This window comes from Gigantopelta aegis, chromosome 1 (genome assembly GCF_016097555.1).
Source record: "Gigantopelta aegis isolate Gae_Host chromosome 1, Gae_host_genome, whole genome shotgun sequence".
NCBI lineage: Eukaryota > Metazoa > Mollusca > Gastropoda > Neomphalida > Peltospiridae > Gigantopelta > Gigantopelta aegis.
In genome coordinates, this window is record NC_054699.1 from 439,807 (window position 1) to 455,960 (window position 16,154).

Sequence of the window (16,154 nt, forward strand, 5' to 3'; positions counted from 1 at the left end):
TTAAATTCAAAGAACTGTTTAATTGTAATAAAATAAGCACTCTCCGTAAATTGTCAAAACTAATCTCTGAAATTACAAGTAAATTTAGTAAACCATAGATAAACATCTCCGATATCATTTTATACTTTTAAAAGTACTGACGTATAAACATTTATCTGCTTTATTTAAATGTTCTGTCACCACGTGTCTTCTTTTTAAAATGTGTATATAGCTATTTTGAATTATGTCTGTATAATATATGAAGAATTCCTGTTGTCATCTTGTCACTGTAAATAACTATTGTAAAATATGTCCTCATATGCTGTCGTTTGACGGCCCGAGTGAATCGAAATAAAGTTTGAAGTAATTCCAGTAGCCGATTATATTTTCTGTGCTGGGGTGTCGTCAAACATGCATTCATTCTGTCATTCTGTCACTCCAATAGCCGATTATATTATCTGTGCTGGGGTATCTTCAAACATGCATTCATTCTGTCATTCTGTCATTTCAATAGCCGATTATATTTTCTGTGCTGGGGTGTCGTCAAACATGCATTCATTCTGTGATTCTGTCATTCCAATAGCCGATTATATTTTCTGTGCTGGGGTGTCGTCAAACATGCATTCATTCTGTCATTCCAATAGCCGATTATATTTTCTGTGCTGGGGTATCTTCAAACATGCATTCATTCTGTCATTCTGTCATTTCAATAGCCGATTATATTTTCTGTGCTGGGGTGTCGTCAAACATGCATTCATTCTGTGATTCTGTGATTCCAATAGCCGATTATATTTTCTGTGCTGGGGTGTCGTCAAACATGCATTCATTCTGTCACTCTGTGATTCCAATAGCCGATTATATTTTCTGTGCTGGGGTATCTTCAAACATGCATTCATTCTGTCATTCTGTCATTTCAATAGCCGATAATATTTTCTGTGCTGGGGTGTCGTCAAACATGCATTCATTCTGTGATTCTGTCATTCCAATAGCCGATTATATTTTCTGTGCTGGGGTGTCGTCAAACATGCATTCATTCTGTCACTCTGTGATTCCAATAGCCGATTATATTTTCTGTGCTGGGGTATCTTCAAACATGCATTCATTCTGTCATTCTGTCATTTCAATAGCCGATTATATTTTCTGTGCTGGGGTGTCGTCAAACATGCATTCATTCTGTCATTCTGTCATTCCAACAGTCGATTATATTTTCTGTGCTGGGGTGTCGTCAAACATGCATTCATTCTTTCATTCTGTCATTCCAATAGCCGATTATATTTTCTGTGCTGGGGTGTCGTCAAACATGCATTCATTCTGTCATTCTGTCACTCCAATAGCCGATTATATTTTCTGTGCTGGGGTGTCGTCAAACATGCATTCATTCTGTCATTCCAATAGCCGATTATATTTCCTGTGCTGGGGTGTCCTCAAACATGCATTCATTCTGTCATTCTGTCATTCCAATAGCCGATTATATTTTCTGTGCTGGGGTGTCGTCAAACATGCATTCATTCTGTCATTCCAATAGCCGATTATATTTCCTGTGCTGGGGTGTCCTCAAACATGCATTCATTCTGTCATTCTGTCATTCCAATAGCCGATTATATTTTCTGTGCTGGGGTGTCGTCAAACATGCATTCATTCTGTCATTCCAATAGCCGATGATTAATAAATCAATGTGCTCTAGTGGTGTCGTGTTCAAATGAGTCATTTACAGCATTCTGGGCACAAATACAGATACTGGTGGGGTGGGAGCCTGACCCTGCCCTCGCCCCACCGTGCCACGACCCCGCTGCCCTTGTTTGACGGCCCCTGAGTATTCACATCTTTAGTCATCAGATTTTACTAAAACCAATGAAATCTTTAAAAACAATGACATAAAGAAAGAAAATCGATTCTCAAATTTCAAATTAATTACAGAGTTATCAAGAAACTAATACGTTATCGGAAGTTGGGTTACTGATAAGACTTTGAGTGTGTCACCTGTGACAGGTGTTTTCTTTTAATCTGTCTTTAGTTGGAGATAATCTTATCGAGAGTCGACCGTCAGTCGGGAGAAATGTCAAAAAATAGACGGCCATCGATAACGCGACATGTCGCGAGACACAGTGGGGATTTCTATAATGTTACGCTGAAATTGACTGATTCTGAGGTTCATATTGGCTTGTGTCTATCAGTGTCATTAACAATTTATTTGTTAATTCGTTTTTTCGTTCAGCTAGACGGACATTTGTACGGTTATGGTCGCTGTCTCAGTCAGAGATCGCTGTATAGCTAGCCCAAGTACTCTGTCGTTTGAGAGCTAGACGGACATCTGGACGGTTATGGTCGTTCTCTCAGTCAGAGATCGCTGATGGCGAAAATATGGAATTGCTGCTTACCAGCGGGTGGGCAACGTTTCCCGCTTTAATACAACAATACCACTATGTTTGATTAAGAAATCAATGTGCTCTAGTGGTGTCACTAAACAAAACAAACTGTTTGTTGGAAACTTCCCCCTCACCATCAAAATGAATGGTAGTCTATGTCTTGATTACAACAGTAGAATATAGCCGTGGGCAAATACTCATTACAGTTGCTCACTGGGCAAATACCCCAAGACTTGAAAACGGGAAAATGCTGTATAAAGGTATTTATTTGGTTCTCCTGTTTCAGTTGGTCACGACATGGTGTTACGTTTACTCACAATCGAATGCTGCTGTTCACTCAAGATTTATGTCTGCAAACACTTGGCACAGATTCCGAAGGTGTCTCGGGTGGATATTTTTGCCTCAAGGGGTAACACGATTTGTTGCACTTTATGACTTGGGACAAATTGCCACCAATGGTTAGGTTTCTCGCAGTGGTAAATGCGTTTACCTAACACAATTTAATTCCTAGGGTTACTTTTGCCCCACTCCTTGGGGGTAAAGTTACCTCAGGGGTGTAAATAGGGCTTTGAAGAGACTAGCCACTGTGTCGTCACACATTCGCAACCTACAATTTGATATCTATGTATCATCACTTTATTTTGAGGGTTCGGCAAAGGGAAACAACTGTGATTAAAGCTCGATATGCAGGCACACACTAGAGGTTGCAGAGAAGTAAATTGACCAATGAGCGCCGTGTTGCCCACGAAGATAGTGCTTTTAAAATACACCCCCTATTTGAATAAAATAATTTATGAGTTTGAAAATAGGTAAGAAATTGGATCTTTGACAGGAATTGCACCTACATTGAATACATGGTCGGGGTGGAGAGACTTCCTAGCAGCCGTGAAATGACAAAATGGGGGGTGCCTCCAAAAATAAGAGATTATTTCCAGATTTAGGTTGACATCACCCAGTTCAGACATACTTGCTGCACAAAACAAGGACTGGCCATCATCACTACATGTGTGATTCACCTGGGAAAATTATCTTTTTCTATTTTTTAAAATTTATGTTAATATAGTGGACAGTGTGTTATGATTTACTTCGCTGCTACCTAGACGACGACAAGGCGCTCAGTTCTAGCAGCAGGAAGCCGGTGTTGGTTTGTTTACATCATAATTATAGAGGCAGCGCTTTTAGTTCTCACTAATCACCTCAGGCCGAGGAACCGTGTGTCGAGTACAGAGCGGCACATAGCGTTAAATAGCGTTAATTAGCGTTAAATAGCGTTAAATAGTTAAATAGCGGGGATGTACTGGAAACAGACTAGGGCTATGGTTATACTGGCTTTTATCCGGGAAGAAAAAAAGAGGACATTTTTAGGTTTTTAGCCCACTGCCAAAACGCTCGGTCGGTCTATGGTCGATTCCCGTCGGCAAGCTCATTGGGCTATTTCTTGTTCCAGCCAGTGCACCACAACTGGTATATCAAAGACCGTGGTATGTGATGGTACACATAATAGATCCCTTGCTATTAATGTGGAAAAGTAGCGGGTTTCCTCTCTAAGATTATATGTCACAATTACTAAATGTTTTGATATCCAACAGCCGATGATTACTTTTCTTCTTTTTGTGTGGTGGTGGTGGGTTCGTTTGTTGTTTTTGTCTTTTTAAAAATAAATTTAAAAAAATATTTGGGTGGGGGAGTGTGATCTGTATGCAGCTCTGAGGACATTGTACATGACATAATCCAACAACAAATTGTTCCATATTGCTTTTAGAAGTCTTTATTTCACATATCTTATACGACAATAGTGTTATCGTCTTTGTGTGGGTTCCGTTTCGTGTATTGTTTGTTATCCATTGTTGTATTATGTTGTTGATCGTGCGCGGGGACGTGTTGGAACATGGCATTGTAGAAGAACATAAAGGTAAAATTAAGATGGGGGTTAGGGTAATGAAGCACGAAGGCTCCGAAATATGACCAACACCACCCACCCCCACCCAATAGGTCTTAACCTTCTGCTAGCAATATCAATAATTATTTAAATGCTTTCATTCCACCTACTCTGTTTGAAATATGTGAGCTTACATAGGCGTACGGGTTCCCATTCTTGTAGGCAGCAGATTGGTTTATGCTTCAATTAAACGAAAATCCCCGAATCTGGATAAGAACATTTATTCATATTAGCATTACTACCAAACAGCTAAATAGGGTTGCAAACGAATCTCTGCGCATTTTTACATGTATTACAACTAATTTATTTTTTAAATTATTATATACATTTGTTATATACAAATATACATATTTACAACGAGTGAGCATAACAATCAACCATACACAGTAGTTAAAAAAACAAAAAAAACAACACACACACAGAGAGAGAGAGAGAGAGAGAGAGAGAGAGAGAGAGAGAGAGAGAGAGAGAGAGAGAGAGACTGACATATTTGTCCAATTTACACTAAAACGTTGCCATTAAACAGTAAAACACTAAAATACATGTATATAGTTAAATACAAAATGTTGTGAAAAATTAATAGGGCCTATGTGCCAGTCAACAATAGACTAACAGTTATGGCGCATTGAGTTACAATGTCCGTTGAACTGTTGTTACGTAAGCCCAAGTCTTGAATTGTACCCTCTCCCCGTAAAACCAAAATCATTCCGTTTCAAAAATTAGTTAACTCTCGTTAACAACCTTCCCCATTTTTCTAACATTACTGGATTTTCCATGTTTATTTTTGCTTAATTTTACTTTGGCAATAAATACTAGACACGAAAGAACATAGTACAGGGAACATTTTGTTTAGTATCGCGTCACGATTCGCTGCACAAATTCTAGAGATTGCTACACAATTCTAAAAGGTTAAATAACAGTTGCTTCTCAATGTTCAACTGGTCACCAACTGTCGCTAATCAATGTTTTAAAACAAAATGTTCTATGCAGTAATGGAAATTAGTTTGTGAATGAAAAAGATATTGTTTTTAAAACATTACGTAACTCTCGACAAACACCGCCCCCCCCCCCCCCCCCCCCCCCTTGCCCATAACGTTTTAGGAAACCCCCATGACACCACACACACACACCTCTTCGCCTGGAGTTTATAGAGTTTTTAAAATCATTACGAAAGATAACTCTGTTCTGAATAATCTCCGCTTATTTTACGGAAATGTACGAAAAACATCAGTTACGGAACCGAATGTAGCATGAATGCTCCGAAGTACGTGTATCTGTGATCCATCTGGTAGTCTACATGCGGGCACTGTTCTGGCCGGCGGACGAAGATGCGGTCACGAGACTTTAAAGCGAAGATTCCCATGTGAGACGCAGTGTCGAGAGGGAAGTGACGCGTCCCGTCTCCTTCCTGTTGGTCGTGGCCTCTGAAAAATCATTTGTAATAATTGTTTCAAAAAAAATTGTGTTTAGTTTAACGACACCACTGGATCATACTGATTTATTAATCATCGGCTATTTTGGATGTCAAGCATTTGGTAATTTGGACATAGATAAGAAACCCGCTATATTTTTCCATTACTAGCAAGGGGTCTTTTGTATGCACCATCTCACAAACAGGATAACACATACCACAGCCTTTGATATACCAGTCGTGGTGCACTGGCTGGAACGAGAAATAGCCCAATGGGCCAACCAAAAGAAATCGATCCCAGACTGACCGCACATCAAGCTAGCGCTTTACCATTGGGCTACATCCTGTCATTTGTAATGATTGTTTTAAAAACATAGACGCTGGAACTAAGGGAGAGTACTGCCCCTCCCCCCACCCCTCTCCAACAATAAAAATTATGCATCCCCAGTAAACGTAATATATAAATGACCCCCACCCACCCAATTCCCGGTTAGTTTATGTGAAGTGATAACTAAAAAAAGACCACATACAAGTGGTACCATATGCATGGGTTCACATGAGTGGTTTCTCACCTTATTAATGTTTTTCGTATAAGAAGTTCACAAGGTATCTTTCGATACTGTTAGGCATGGATGTCTAGTTTTGAGGTATACATGGAAACTAGTTTAGTTTACCCACCCCGTCCCATCCTGGTCAGACTTAATTCATGGAAACTAGTTTAGTTTACCCACTCCGTCCCATCCCAATCAGACTTAATACATGGAAACTAGTTTAGTTTACCCACCCCGTCTCATCCCGGTAAACCTGTCCCATCCCGATCAGACTTAATACATGGAAACTAGTTTAGTTTACCCACCCCGTCCCATCCCGATCAGACTTAATACATGGAAACTAGTTTAGTTTACCCACCCCGTCCCATCCCGATCAGACTTAATACATGGAAACTAGTTTAGTTTACCCACCCCGTCCCATCCTGATCAGACTTAATACACGGAAACTAGTTTAGTTTACCGACCCCGTCCCATCCTGGTCAGACTTAGTACATGGAAACTAGTTTAGTTTACCCACCCCGTCCCATCCCGATCAGACTTAATACATGGAAACTAGTTTAGTTTACCGACCCCGTCCCATCCTGGTCAGACTTAGTACATGGAAACTAGTTTAGTTTACCCACCCAGTCCCATCCCGGTCAGACTTAGTACCTAGTTTAGGTTTACCCACCCCGTCCCATCCCGATCAGACTTAATACACGGAAACTAGTTTAGTTTACCCACCCCGTCCCATCCCGGTCAGACTTAGTACCTAGTTTAGGTTTACCCACCCCGTCCCATCCCGATCAGACTTAATACACGGAAACTAGATTAGTTTACCCACCCCGTCCCATCCCGATCAGACTTAATACATGGAAACTAGTTTAGTTTACCCACCCCGTCCCATCCCGGTCAGACTTAATTCATGGAAACTAGTTTAGTTTACCCACTCCGTCCCATCCCAATCAGACTTAATACATGGAAACTAGTTTAGTTTACCCACCCCGTCCCATCCCGGTCAGACTTAGTACCTAGTTTAGGTTTACCCACCCCGTCCCATCCCGATCAGACTTAATACACGGAAACTAGTTTAGTTTACCCACCCCGTCCCATCCCGGTAAACCTGTCCCATCCCGATCAGACTTAATACATGGAAACTAGTTTAGTTTACCCACCCCGTCCCATCCCGATCAGACTTAATACATGGAAACTAGTTTAGTTTACCCACCCCGTCCCATCCCGATCAGACTTAATACATGGAAACTAGTTTAGTTTACCCACCCCGTCCCATCCTGGTCAGACTTAGTACATGGAAACTAGTTTAGTTTACCCACCCCGTCCCATCCCGATCAGACTTAATACACGGAAACTAGTTTAGTTTACCCATCCCGGTCAGACTTAGTACATAGTTTAGGTTTACCCACCCCGTCCCATCCCGATCAGACTTAATACACGGAAACTAGTTTAGTTTACCCACCCCGTCCCATCCCGATCAGACTTAATACATGGAAACTAGTTTAGTTTACCCACCCCGTCCCATCCCGATCAGACTTAATACATGGAAACTAGTTTAGTTTACCCACCCCGTCCCATCCCGGTCAGACTTAATACATGGAAACTAGTTTAGTTTACCCACCCCGTCCCATCCCGATCAGACTTAATACATGGAAACTAGTTTAGTTTACCCACCCCGTCCCATCCCGGTCAGACTTAATACATGGAAACTAGTTTAGTTTACCCACCCCGTCCCATCCCGATCAGACTTAATACATGGAAACTAGTTTAGTTTACCCACCCCGTCCCAACTAGTTTAGTTTACCCACCCCGTCCCATCCCGATCAGACTTAATACATGGAAACTAGTTTAGTTTACCCACCCCGTCCCATCCCGATCAGACTTAATACATGGAAACTAGTTTAGTTTACCCACCCCGTCCCATCCCGGTAAACCTGTCCCATCCCGATCAGACTTAATACATGGAAACTAGTTTAGTTTACCCACCCCGTCCCATCCCGGTCAGACTTAATACATGGAAACTAGTTTAGTTTACCGACCCCGTCCCATCCTGGTCAGACTTATTACATGGAAACTAGTTTAGTTTACCCACCCCGTCCCATCCCGGTTAGACTTATAGGCGTGACTATAGCCAACAGAAAGCGATAGTCTGTAATAAAACGTGTCAAGCTTGGTATATCCAAGCCTTTTGTAAAACATCAAAAGCCGCAAAGTACATTTTGTGGTTTTCATTCACATTACTGATAGTTCGTGGGCCAACTACTTTAACACTTCAAGACGGGAAGTGTGAAATACCTAAACCCGTCATTAATTCATTGGATATTGTGGATGTCTATCCAACTGCAGACAACAAGCTCATGGAAAAACATGGTTTCCACTGCTACCACCATTTGGTACGAGTCGGTCAAAACCTGGTTTCCACTGCTACCACCATTCGGTACGAGTTGGTCAAAACCTGGTTTCCACTGCTACCACCATTTGGTATCAGTCGGTCAAAACCTGGTTTCCACTGCTACCACCATTTGGTACCAGTCGGTCAAAACCTGGTTTCCACTGCTACCACCATTTGGTACGAGTCGGTCAAAACCTGGTTTCCACTGCTATCACCATTTGGTATCAGTCGGTCAAAACCTGGTTTCCACTGCTACCACCATTTGGTACGAGTGTCAAAACCTGGTTTCCACTGCTACCACCATTTGGTATCAGTCGGTCAAAACCTGGTTTCCACTGCTACCACCATTTGGTACCAGTCGGTCAAAACCTGGTTTCCACTGCTACCACCATTTGGTACGAGTCGGTCAAAACCTGGTTTCCACTGCTATCACCATTTGGTATCAGTCGGTCAAAACCTGGTTTCCATTGCTACCACCATTTGGTACGAGTGTCAAAACCTGGTTTCCACTGCTACCACCATTTGGTACGAGTTGGTCAAAACCTGGTTTCCACTGCTACCACCATTTGGTATCAGTCGGTCAAAACCTGGTTTCCACTGCTACCACCATTTGGTACCAGTCGGTCAAAACCTGGTTTCCACTGCTACCACCATTTGGTACGAGTCGGTCAAAACCTGGTCCTGGTCAACAGACTATGACGTGTTTCCCATATTTCCATTTACAATTACTGAATGGGTGTTTGCCGTGATGTTAAGTTACTCACATCTATAATCGTAATAGTAATAGTTGTGATTGCTAGAAAGGTGGAAGAAATGTTTTTATTTATGACGCGGTCAATTGTGCTTGCTAATGCTAGGGTTAGACTACCAACTGTTACGACGGAGTTGGCCAACTCGCCGATCTTTTGACTGTGGGACTGTCCAGTTGCTAGTCTGAACAGTCTCACAACTCGAGTCTCACATACAACTCCTAGGACCGATCAGTTGTTAATCTGAGCGCACCAGTCGTAAGTTGGGAGTGTGTAGAGAGGGGGGGGGGGGGGGGGGGGCAGTATAACGCAACTGTCGAGTTGACAAACTCCGTCGTAACAGTTGATATTCTTAGCCTAGCATAATGCTAACAGGTATTAATTTAGTCATATTGGTGTTAATTGGTTTCTGGGGCCATTGCTATCAAAGGAAAATATGATTTGTTTAAGCCCAAGTTTCTGTTTGACACTAAAAGCACATCTCGTGTGGGTGTTACCTTTCTATGACTGACACTAAAAGTGCATCTCGTGTGGGTGTTATCTATGTCTGACACTAAAAGCACATCTTGTGTGGGCGTTACCTATCTGTCTGACACTAAAACACATCTTGTGTGGGTGTTACCTATGTCAGACACTAAAAGCACATCTTGTGTGGGCGTTACCTATCTATGTCTGACACTAAAAGCACATCTTGTGTGGGTGTTACCTATCTGTCTGACACTAAAAGCACATCTTGTGTGGGCGTTACCTATCTGACACTAAAAACATCTTGTGTGGGTGTTACCTATGTCAGACACTAAAAGCACATCTTGTGTGGGTGTTACCTATCTATGTCTGACACTAAAAGCACATCTTGTGTGGGTGTTACCTATCTATGTCTGACACTAAAAGCACATCTTGTGTGGGCGTTACCTATGTATGTCTGACACTAAAAGCACATCGTGTGTGGGCGTTACCTATCTGTCTGACACTAAAAACACATCTTGTGTGGGTGTTACCTATGTCAGACACTAAACGCACATCTTGTGTGGGTGTTACCTATCTATGTCAGGCACTAAAAGCACATCTTGTATGGGAGTTACCTATGTCTGACACTAAAAGCACATATTGTGTGGGTGTTACCTATGTCTGACACTAAAAGCACATCTTGTGTGGGTGTTACCTATCTGTCTGACACTAAAACACATATTATGTGGGTGTTACCTATGTCAGACACTAAAAGCACATCTTGTGTGGGCATTACCTATCTATGTCAGGCACTAAAAGCACATCTTGTGTGGGAGTTACCTATGTCTGCCACTAAAAGCACATATTGTGTGGGTGTTACCTATCTATGTCTGCCACTAAACGCACATCTTGTGTGGGTGTTGCCTATCTATGTCTGACACTAAAAGCACATCTTGTGTGGGTGTTACCTATCTGTCTGACACTAAAAACACATCTTGTGTGGGTGTTACCTATGTCAGGCACTAAAAGCACATCTTGTGTGGGTTTTACCTATCTATGTCAGGCACTAAAAGCACATCTTGTGTGGGTGTTACCTATGTCTGACACTAAAAGCACATATTGTGTGGGTGTTACCTATCTGTCTGGCACTAAAAGCACATCTTGTGTGGGTGTTACCTATCTATGTCTGACACTAAAAGCACATATTGTGTGGGCGTTACCTGTCTATGTCTGACACTAAAAGCACATCTTGTGTGGGTGTTACCTATCTATGTCTGACACTAAAAGCACATATTGTGTGGGCGTTACCTGTCTATGTCTGACACTAAAAGCACATCTTGTGTGGGTGTTACCTATCTGTCTGACACTAAAACACATCTTGTGTGGGTGTTACCTATGTCAGACACTAAAAGCACATCTTGTGTGGGTTTTACCTATCTATGTCAGGCACTAAAAGCACATCTTGTGTGGGAGTTACCTATGTCTGACACTAAAAGCACATATTGTGTGGGTGTTACCTATCTCTGTCTGACACTAAAAGCACATCTTGTGTGGGTGTTACCTATCTATGTCTGACACTAAAAGCACATATTGTGTGGGCGTTACCTGTCTATGTCTGACACTAAAAGCACATCTTGTGTGGGCATTACCTATCTATGTCTGACACTAAAAGCACATCTTGTGTGGGCGTTACCTATCTATGTCTGACACTTAAAGCACATCTTATGTGGGCGATACCTATCTATGTCTGACACTAAAAGCACATCTTGTGTGGGTGTTACCTATGTCTGACACTAAAAGCACATCTTGTGTGGGTGTTACCTATCTATGTCTGACACTAAAAGCACATCTTGTGTGGGCGTTACCTATCTATGTCTGACACTAAAAGCACATCTTGTGTGGGCGTTACCTGTCGTCCTGGGTTAGCAGACTCTTGAGAAGTATTTCAGATTGTTCCTCGCCGTTTCTAGATCTCACTCGCACCGTCTCGTGTGCGCAGTCCGTTTTGTGAATATTACTACAATAATAATAATAAACTGATGAAGACGATGATGATAATTATTATGATAATGATGATGACGACAGATAACACCACGTAATATAATTACAATAAATTATCATTATTATTATTATTATTATTATTATTATTATTATTATAAACAACAGCATCACAATACATACTATAATATAAATAACATCAATAATAATAATAATTTCATTATCACCGTCATCATAACATAGGCTGGGGGAAGCCATTCCAACGAAGCCCTTCTCTGAGGCTAAAACATTTGTACACTACAATATTAGGCTATTCATGAAGGCGTCTTGAACAAAAAAAAATAGACAAAAGGGTCCGTTAAGTTCATAACCGACAAAGCCCCCACCCCCTCCCCTGTTCAGACCAATGTACGCCCCTGACCGAGGTCGGTAAAGTTGAAGTGAACTAAGTTACACGTACGGTCGCCTGGTCCCGTGAACGGCCATCTGAGAGTAGATGACGTACACGCCGCTCTGGACAACCTCGATTCCGTACACCGAGTGGGCGCCCCTTGTGTCCAGGTACCGGAAACTGCTGTGGAATAGAAGATGAGGCCTCCGCCACGTAAAGTAGTTCCCTGAAAAAAACACACACAAGAAAGAGCCATATCAGGGCCGAATCTAGCGACGGTGTGGAGGAGGGGGTTCGAAAATGTGCCCTTTTAGGTTTAGAAAAAAGTTAAAGTTTTGGGGTGTTTTTAACGACACCACAAGAACAAGAACAAGTTTGTTCAATATTAAGGCCACAGGCTCAAAATACACCAAAAAACATCATATATATTTTTGTCGCATTGGAGTGGTTAACTTAAAAAACATCATCACTTAGCTTTCTTATTACAGGTATCTGATATAAAAACATTGACAAATTGTACAGCAATAGTTCATTTGTAGATGACATCAGCTTCACAAAAATAATCGAAGGTGGTACATGCGAATATTTATTGATACAACAAAAAAAGAAACTTTTTTCTTAAGTCCGTATACTTTTTATACTCGAGTAATACATGTAGTTGGTCTTCAATAAAAAAACCCACCTCATCATTATTTCTACAAAAAGGGCACCATCTTTGTTCATAGGTTATATTGTTAAATTTGCCAGTGTCTACAGCTAATCCAAAGTTCTGGCATCTAAACTTCGACACGGCCCTGGAGCACATTGATTAATGAATAATCGGCTATTGGGTGTCAAACATTTGGTGATTCTATTACCTTGTCTTCAGACAATATCTGCTACATTATTTCCATTAGGTCAGGTGATAGGTTTTAACGCGCACATTCAGAGCAAGTTGTAGCACACGTCTGTCAAGGGCGCAGGTGTCGACCTTCGCCGGCTCCTCCATACAGAACAGGAGTTTTCCACTGGCAGCAAGGGATCTTTTATATGTTTTTTCTCAGAGACAGGGCAAGGTCGAGTGCACCAGGGAAAGCACCGAATCAGATAATTGATATACCAAGGGGGTTCGATTATTCGCATCAAGCACCCTTTGCCCTTGATCTCCTCGCTAAAACAAATAATGGGTCCGCTCTTGCTTCTTACTACCCCAGGTTGTTGTTTTTGTAGGTCCAGTATGGTTCTGCTGCTTGTAATATACAGCTAACCCTGTGTTTGTAGGTCCAGTATGGCTCTGCTTGCTTGTAATATACAGCTAACCCTGTGTTTGTAGGTCCAGTATGGCTCTGCTTGCTTGTAATATACAGCTAACCCTGTTTTTGTAGGTCCAGTATGGCCCTGCTTGCTTGTAATATACAGCTAACCCTGTGTTTGTAGGTCCAGTATGGCTCTGCTTGCTTGTAATATACAGCTAACCCTGTTTTTGTAGGTCCAGTATGGCTCTGCTTGCTTGTAATATACAGCTAACCCTGTTTTTGTAGGTCCAGTATGGCTCTGCTTGCTTGTAATATACAGCTAACCCTGTGTTTGTAGGTCCAGTATGGCTCTGCTTGCTTGTAATATACAGCTAACCCTGTTTAACAGTGGGAACATACTATGAGCAGTGTATTACGTGTAGTGGAACAAAATGGTAGTGCAGTGGAACAAAGTGGTATTTACATACCGTGTAGTGGAACAAAGTGGTATTTACATACCGTGTAGTGGAACAAAGTGGTATTTACATACCGTGTAGTGGAACAAAGTGGTATTTACATACCGTGTAGTGGAACAAAATGGTATTTACATACCGTGTAGTGGAACAAAGTGTTATTTACATACCGTGTAGTGGAACAAAGTGTTATTTACATACCGTGTAGTGGAACAAAATGGTATTTACATACCGTGTAGTGGAACAAAGTGCTATTTACATACCGTGTAGTGGAACAAAATGGTATTTACATACCGTGTAGTGGAACAAAGTGCTATTTACATACCGTGTAGATCACAAAAAGATTACTGGAAAAATGATTACCATTTTTATTATAACCAAGTTACTGGACAAATCAGGCACGGCGGAAGCATGTAGACAAGACATGAGAGGGTGGGGGCTGACGAGATCGAGGGTGCAAAGCTTTCCCGTAAAATTTTAAAAACAAGATGTCCTGAAAAGCAATTTCCTGAATTCGACAAGTAAAATTCATCATGACAAATGCTTTAAATACAGCACTATTTAAGTGCATTTTTTACGAAGATTTACTACCAATATTATTTTTTATTCAGAATTATTGGTGGAGGGGCTAGAGAACCCCAGCACCCCCCCTCCCCCCCCTCCTCCTGCTCCGCCGTACCTGCAAACGTCTACATTGATTTACGTACCATGATATACTGTGTTGGTGACGTTGTTAAACTGGCCATTCAGGTGTGTGACGGGTTTTGGACGATCTGTAGGAAATTAAATATATAATTATGCAAATTTTAACCTCACGAATACAAAATAAGACAAAGCAAAGCAAACAAAAGAGGAAAGAAAAGATGTTTACACAAATAAATATTATATATGTGTGTGTGTGTGTGTGTGTGTGTGTGTGTGTGTGTGTGTGTGTGTGTACTGACCTCTTTATATCAAAATATGAAAAAACAGCTTAGGGAATGTGCTTATAAAAACAAATATATGAATGTGTATTAATGATAACCGATTAATGTATAATTAGGTATATATCCACATGCGTTATTATCCTCTCTAATATTTATAACAAAAACAAACCCCAAAAATACACAATTTAGCACTTAAAGAGATAAATTAATATTTAATTAATTAATGTTTAATGACACCCCCAATACGAAAATACATCGGCTATTGGTCGTCAAACTATAGTAAATGCAAACGTTGTTTAATTTCAAAGTCATCCTGGAACAAAATAGCATAATTTAGATTTTTATTTTAGCCATTCTTGCCAAAAAGGCGATAATTGTGCCATGTGTACATGTTCATTGATAAATGTACTTGCCATTAGTATGTCGTCGTGGGCGTTGGTTTTTACAACGTCTTCTGCGTTGTTTACGAGCTAAAGTAAAAGAAGAAGAAATAAAAAGCTGTTAGTATCTCTAGTAAATTGTATGATGTTCAGTCTCGTATTACACGGCGTGTTCTGTCGTACATTATAATTTATACTGCACTTTATTCCATATCTGAGGTTCATCTTCTACATTACTGTGTTGTGTTTAACTGTGTTGTACCGAATGTTCTACAGTATAATGCTGTGTTTTGTTCTACCTCATACTATACTGTACGTTATGCCCAGTACTGTATAACACAATAGTGTGGTTAGCTCATATCATACTTGTTTTTCCATATTTTTACTATTTTTTCTGTTTATTATAGTCATTTTTGTTTCCAGAATTAAACTGCATGTTCTGTCTAGTATTATCCTACATTTTATGTCCAATACTGTATTATATATGTTGTGATACGGAGTAGAATACTATATTATATATGTTGTGATACGGAGTGGAATACTATATTATATATGTTGTGATACGGAGTGGAATACTATATTATATATCTTGTGATACGGAGTGGAATACTATATTATATATGTTGTGATACGGAGTGGAATATTATATTATATATGTTGTGATACGGAGTGGAATACTGTATTATATATGTTGTGATACGGAGTGGAATACTTTATTATATATGTTGTGATACGGAGTGGAATACTGTATTATATATGTTGTGATACGGAGTGGAATACTGTATTATATATGTTGTGATACGGAGTGGAATACTGTATTATATATGTTGTGATACGGAGTGGAATACTATATTATATATGTTGTGATACGGAGTGGAATACTTTATTATATATGTTGTGATACGGAGTGGAATATTATATTATATATGTTGTGATACGGAGTG

The 16,154-nt window shown here is 40.5% G+C and overlaps 1 protein-coding gene across 1 annotated transcript in view; it reads right to left on the reverse strand.

Annotated features, from left to right (window-relative positions):
- Positions 1-4,097: 4,097 nt before the first annotated feature.
- Positions 4,098-16,154, reverse strand: part of LOC121368811 — a 32,900-nt gene continuing 20,843 nt past the window's right edge. Inside the window, exons 3-7 of the mRNA XM_041493560.1 lie at positions 15,244-15,300; positions 14,612-14,677; positions 12,287-12,443; positions 11,738-11,845; positions 4,098-5,708 (exon numbers count right to left, since the gene is read on the reverse strand). Coding sequence (XP_041349494.1) covers positions 5,516-5,708; positions 11,738-11,845; positions 12,287-12,443; positions 14,612-14,677; positions 15,244-15,300 — 581 coding nt within the window. The 3' untranslated portion in view covers positions 4,098-5,515. The remainder of the gene's footprint in view (positions 5,709-11,737; positions 11,846-12,286; positions 12,444-14,611; positions 14,678-15,243; positions 15,301-16,154) is intronic.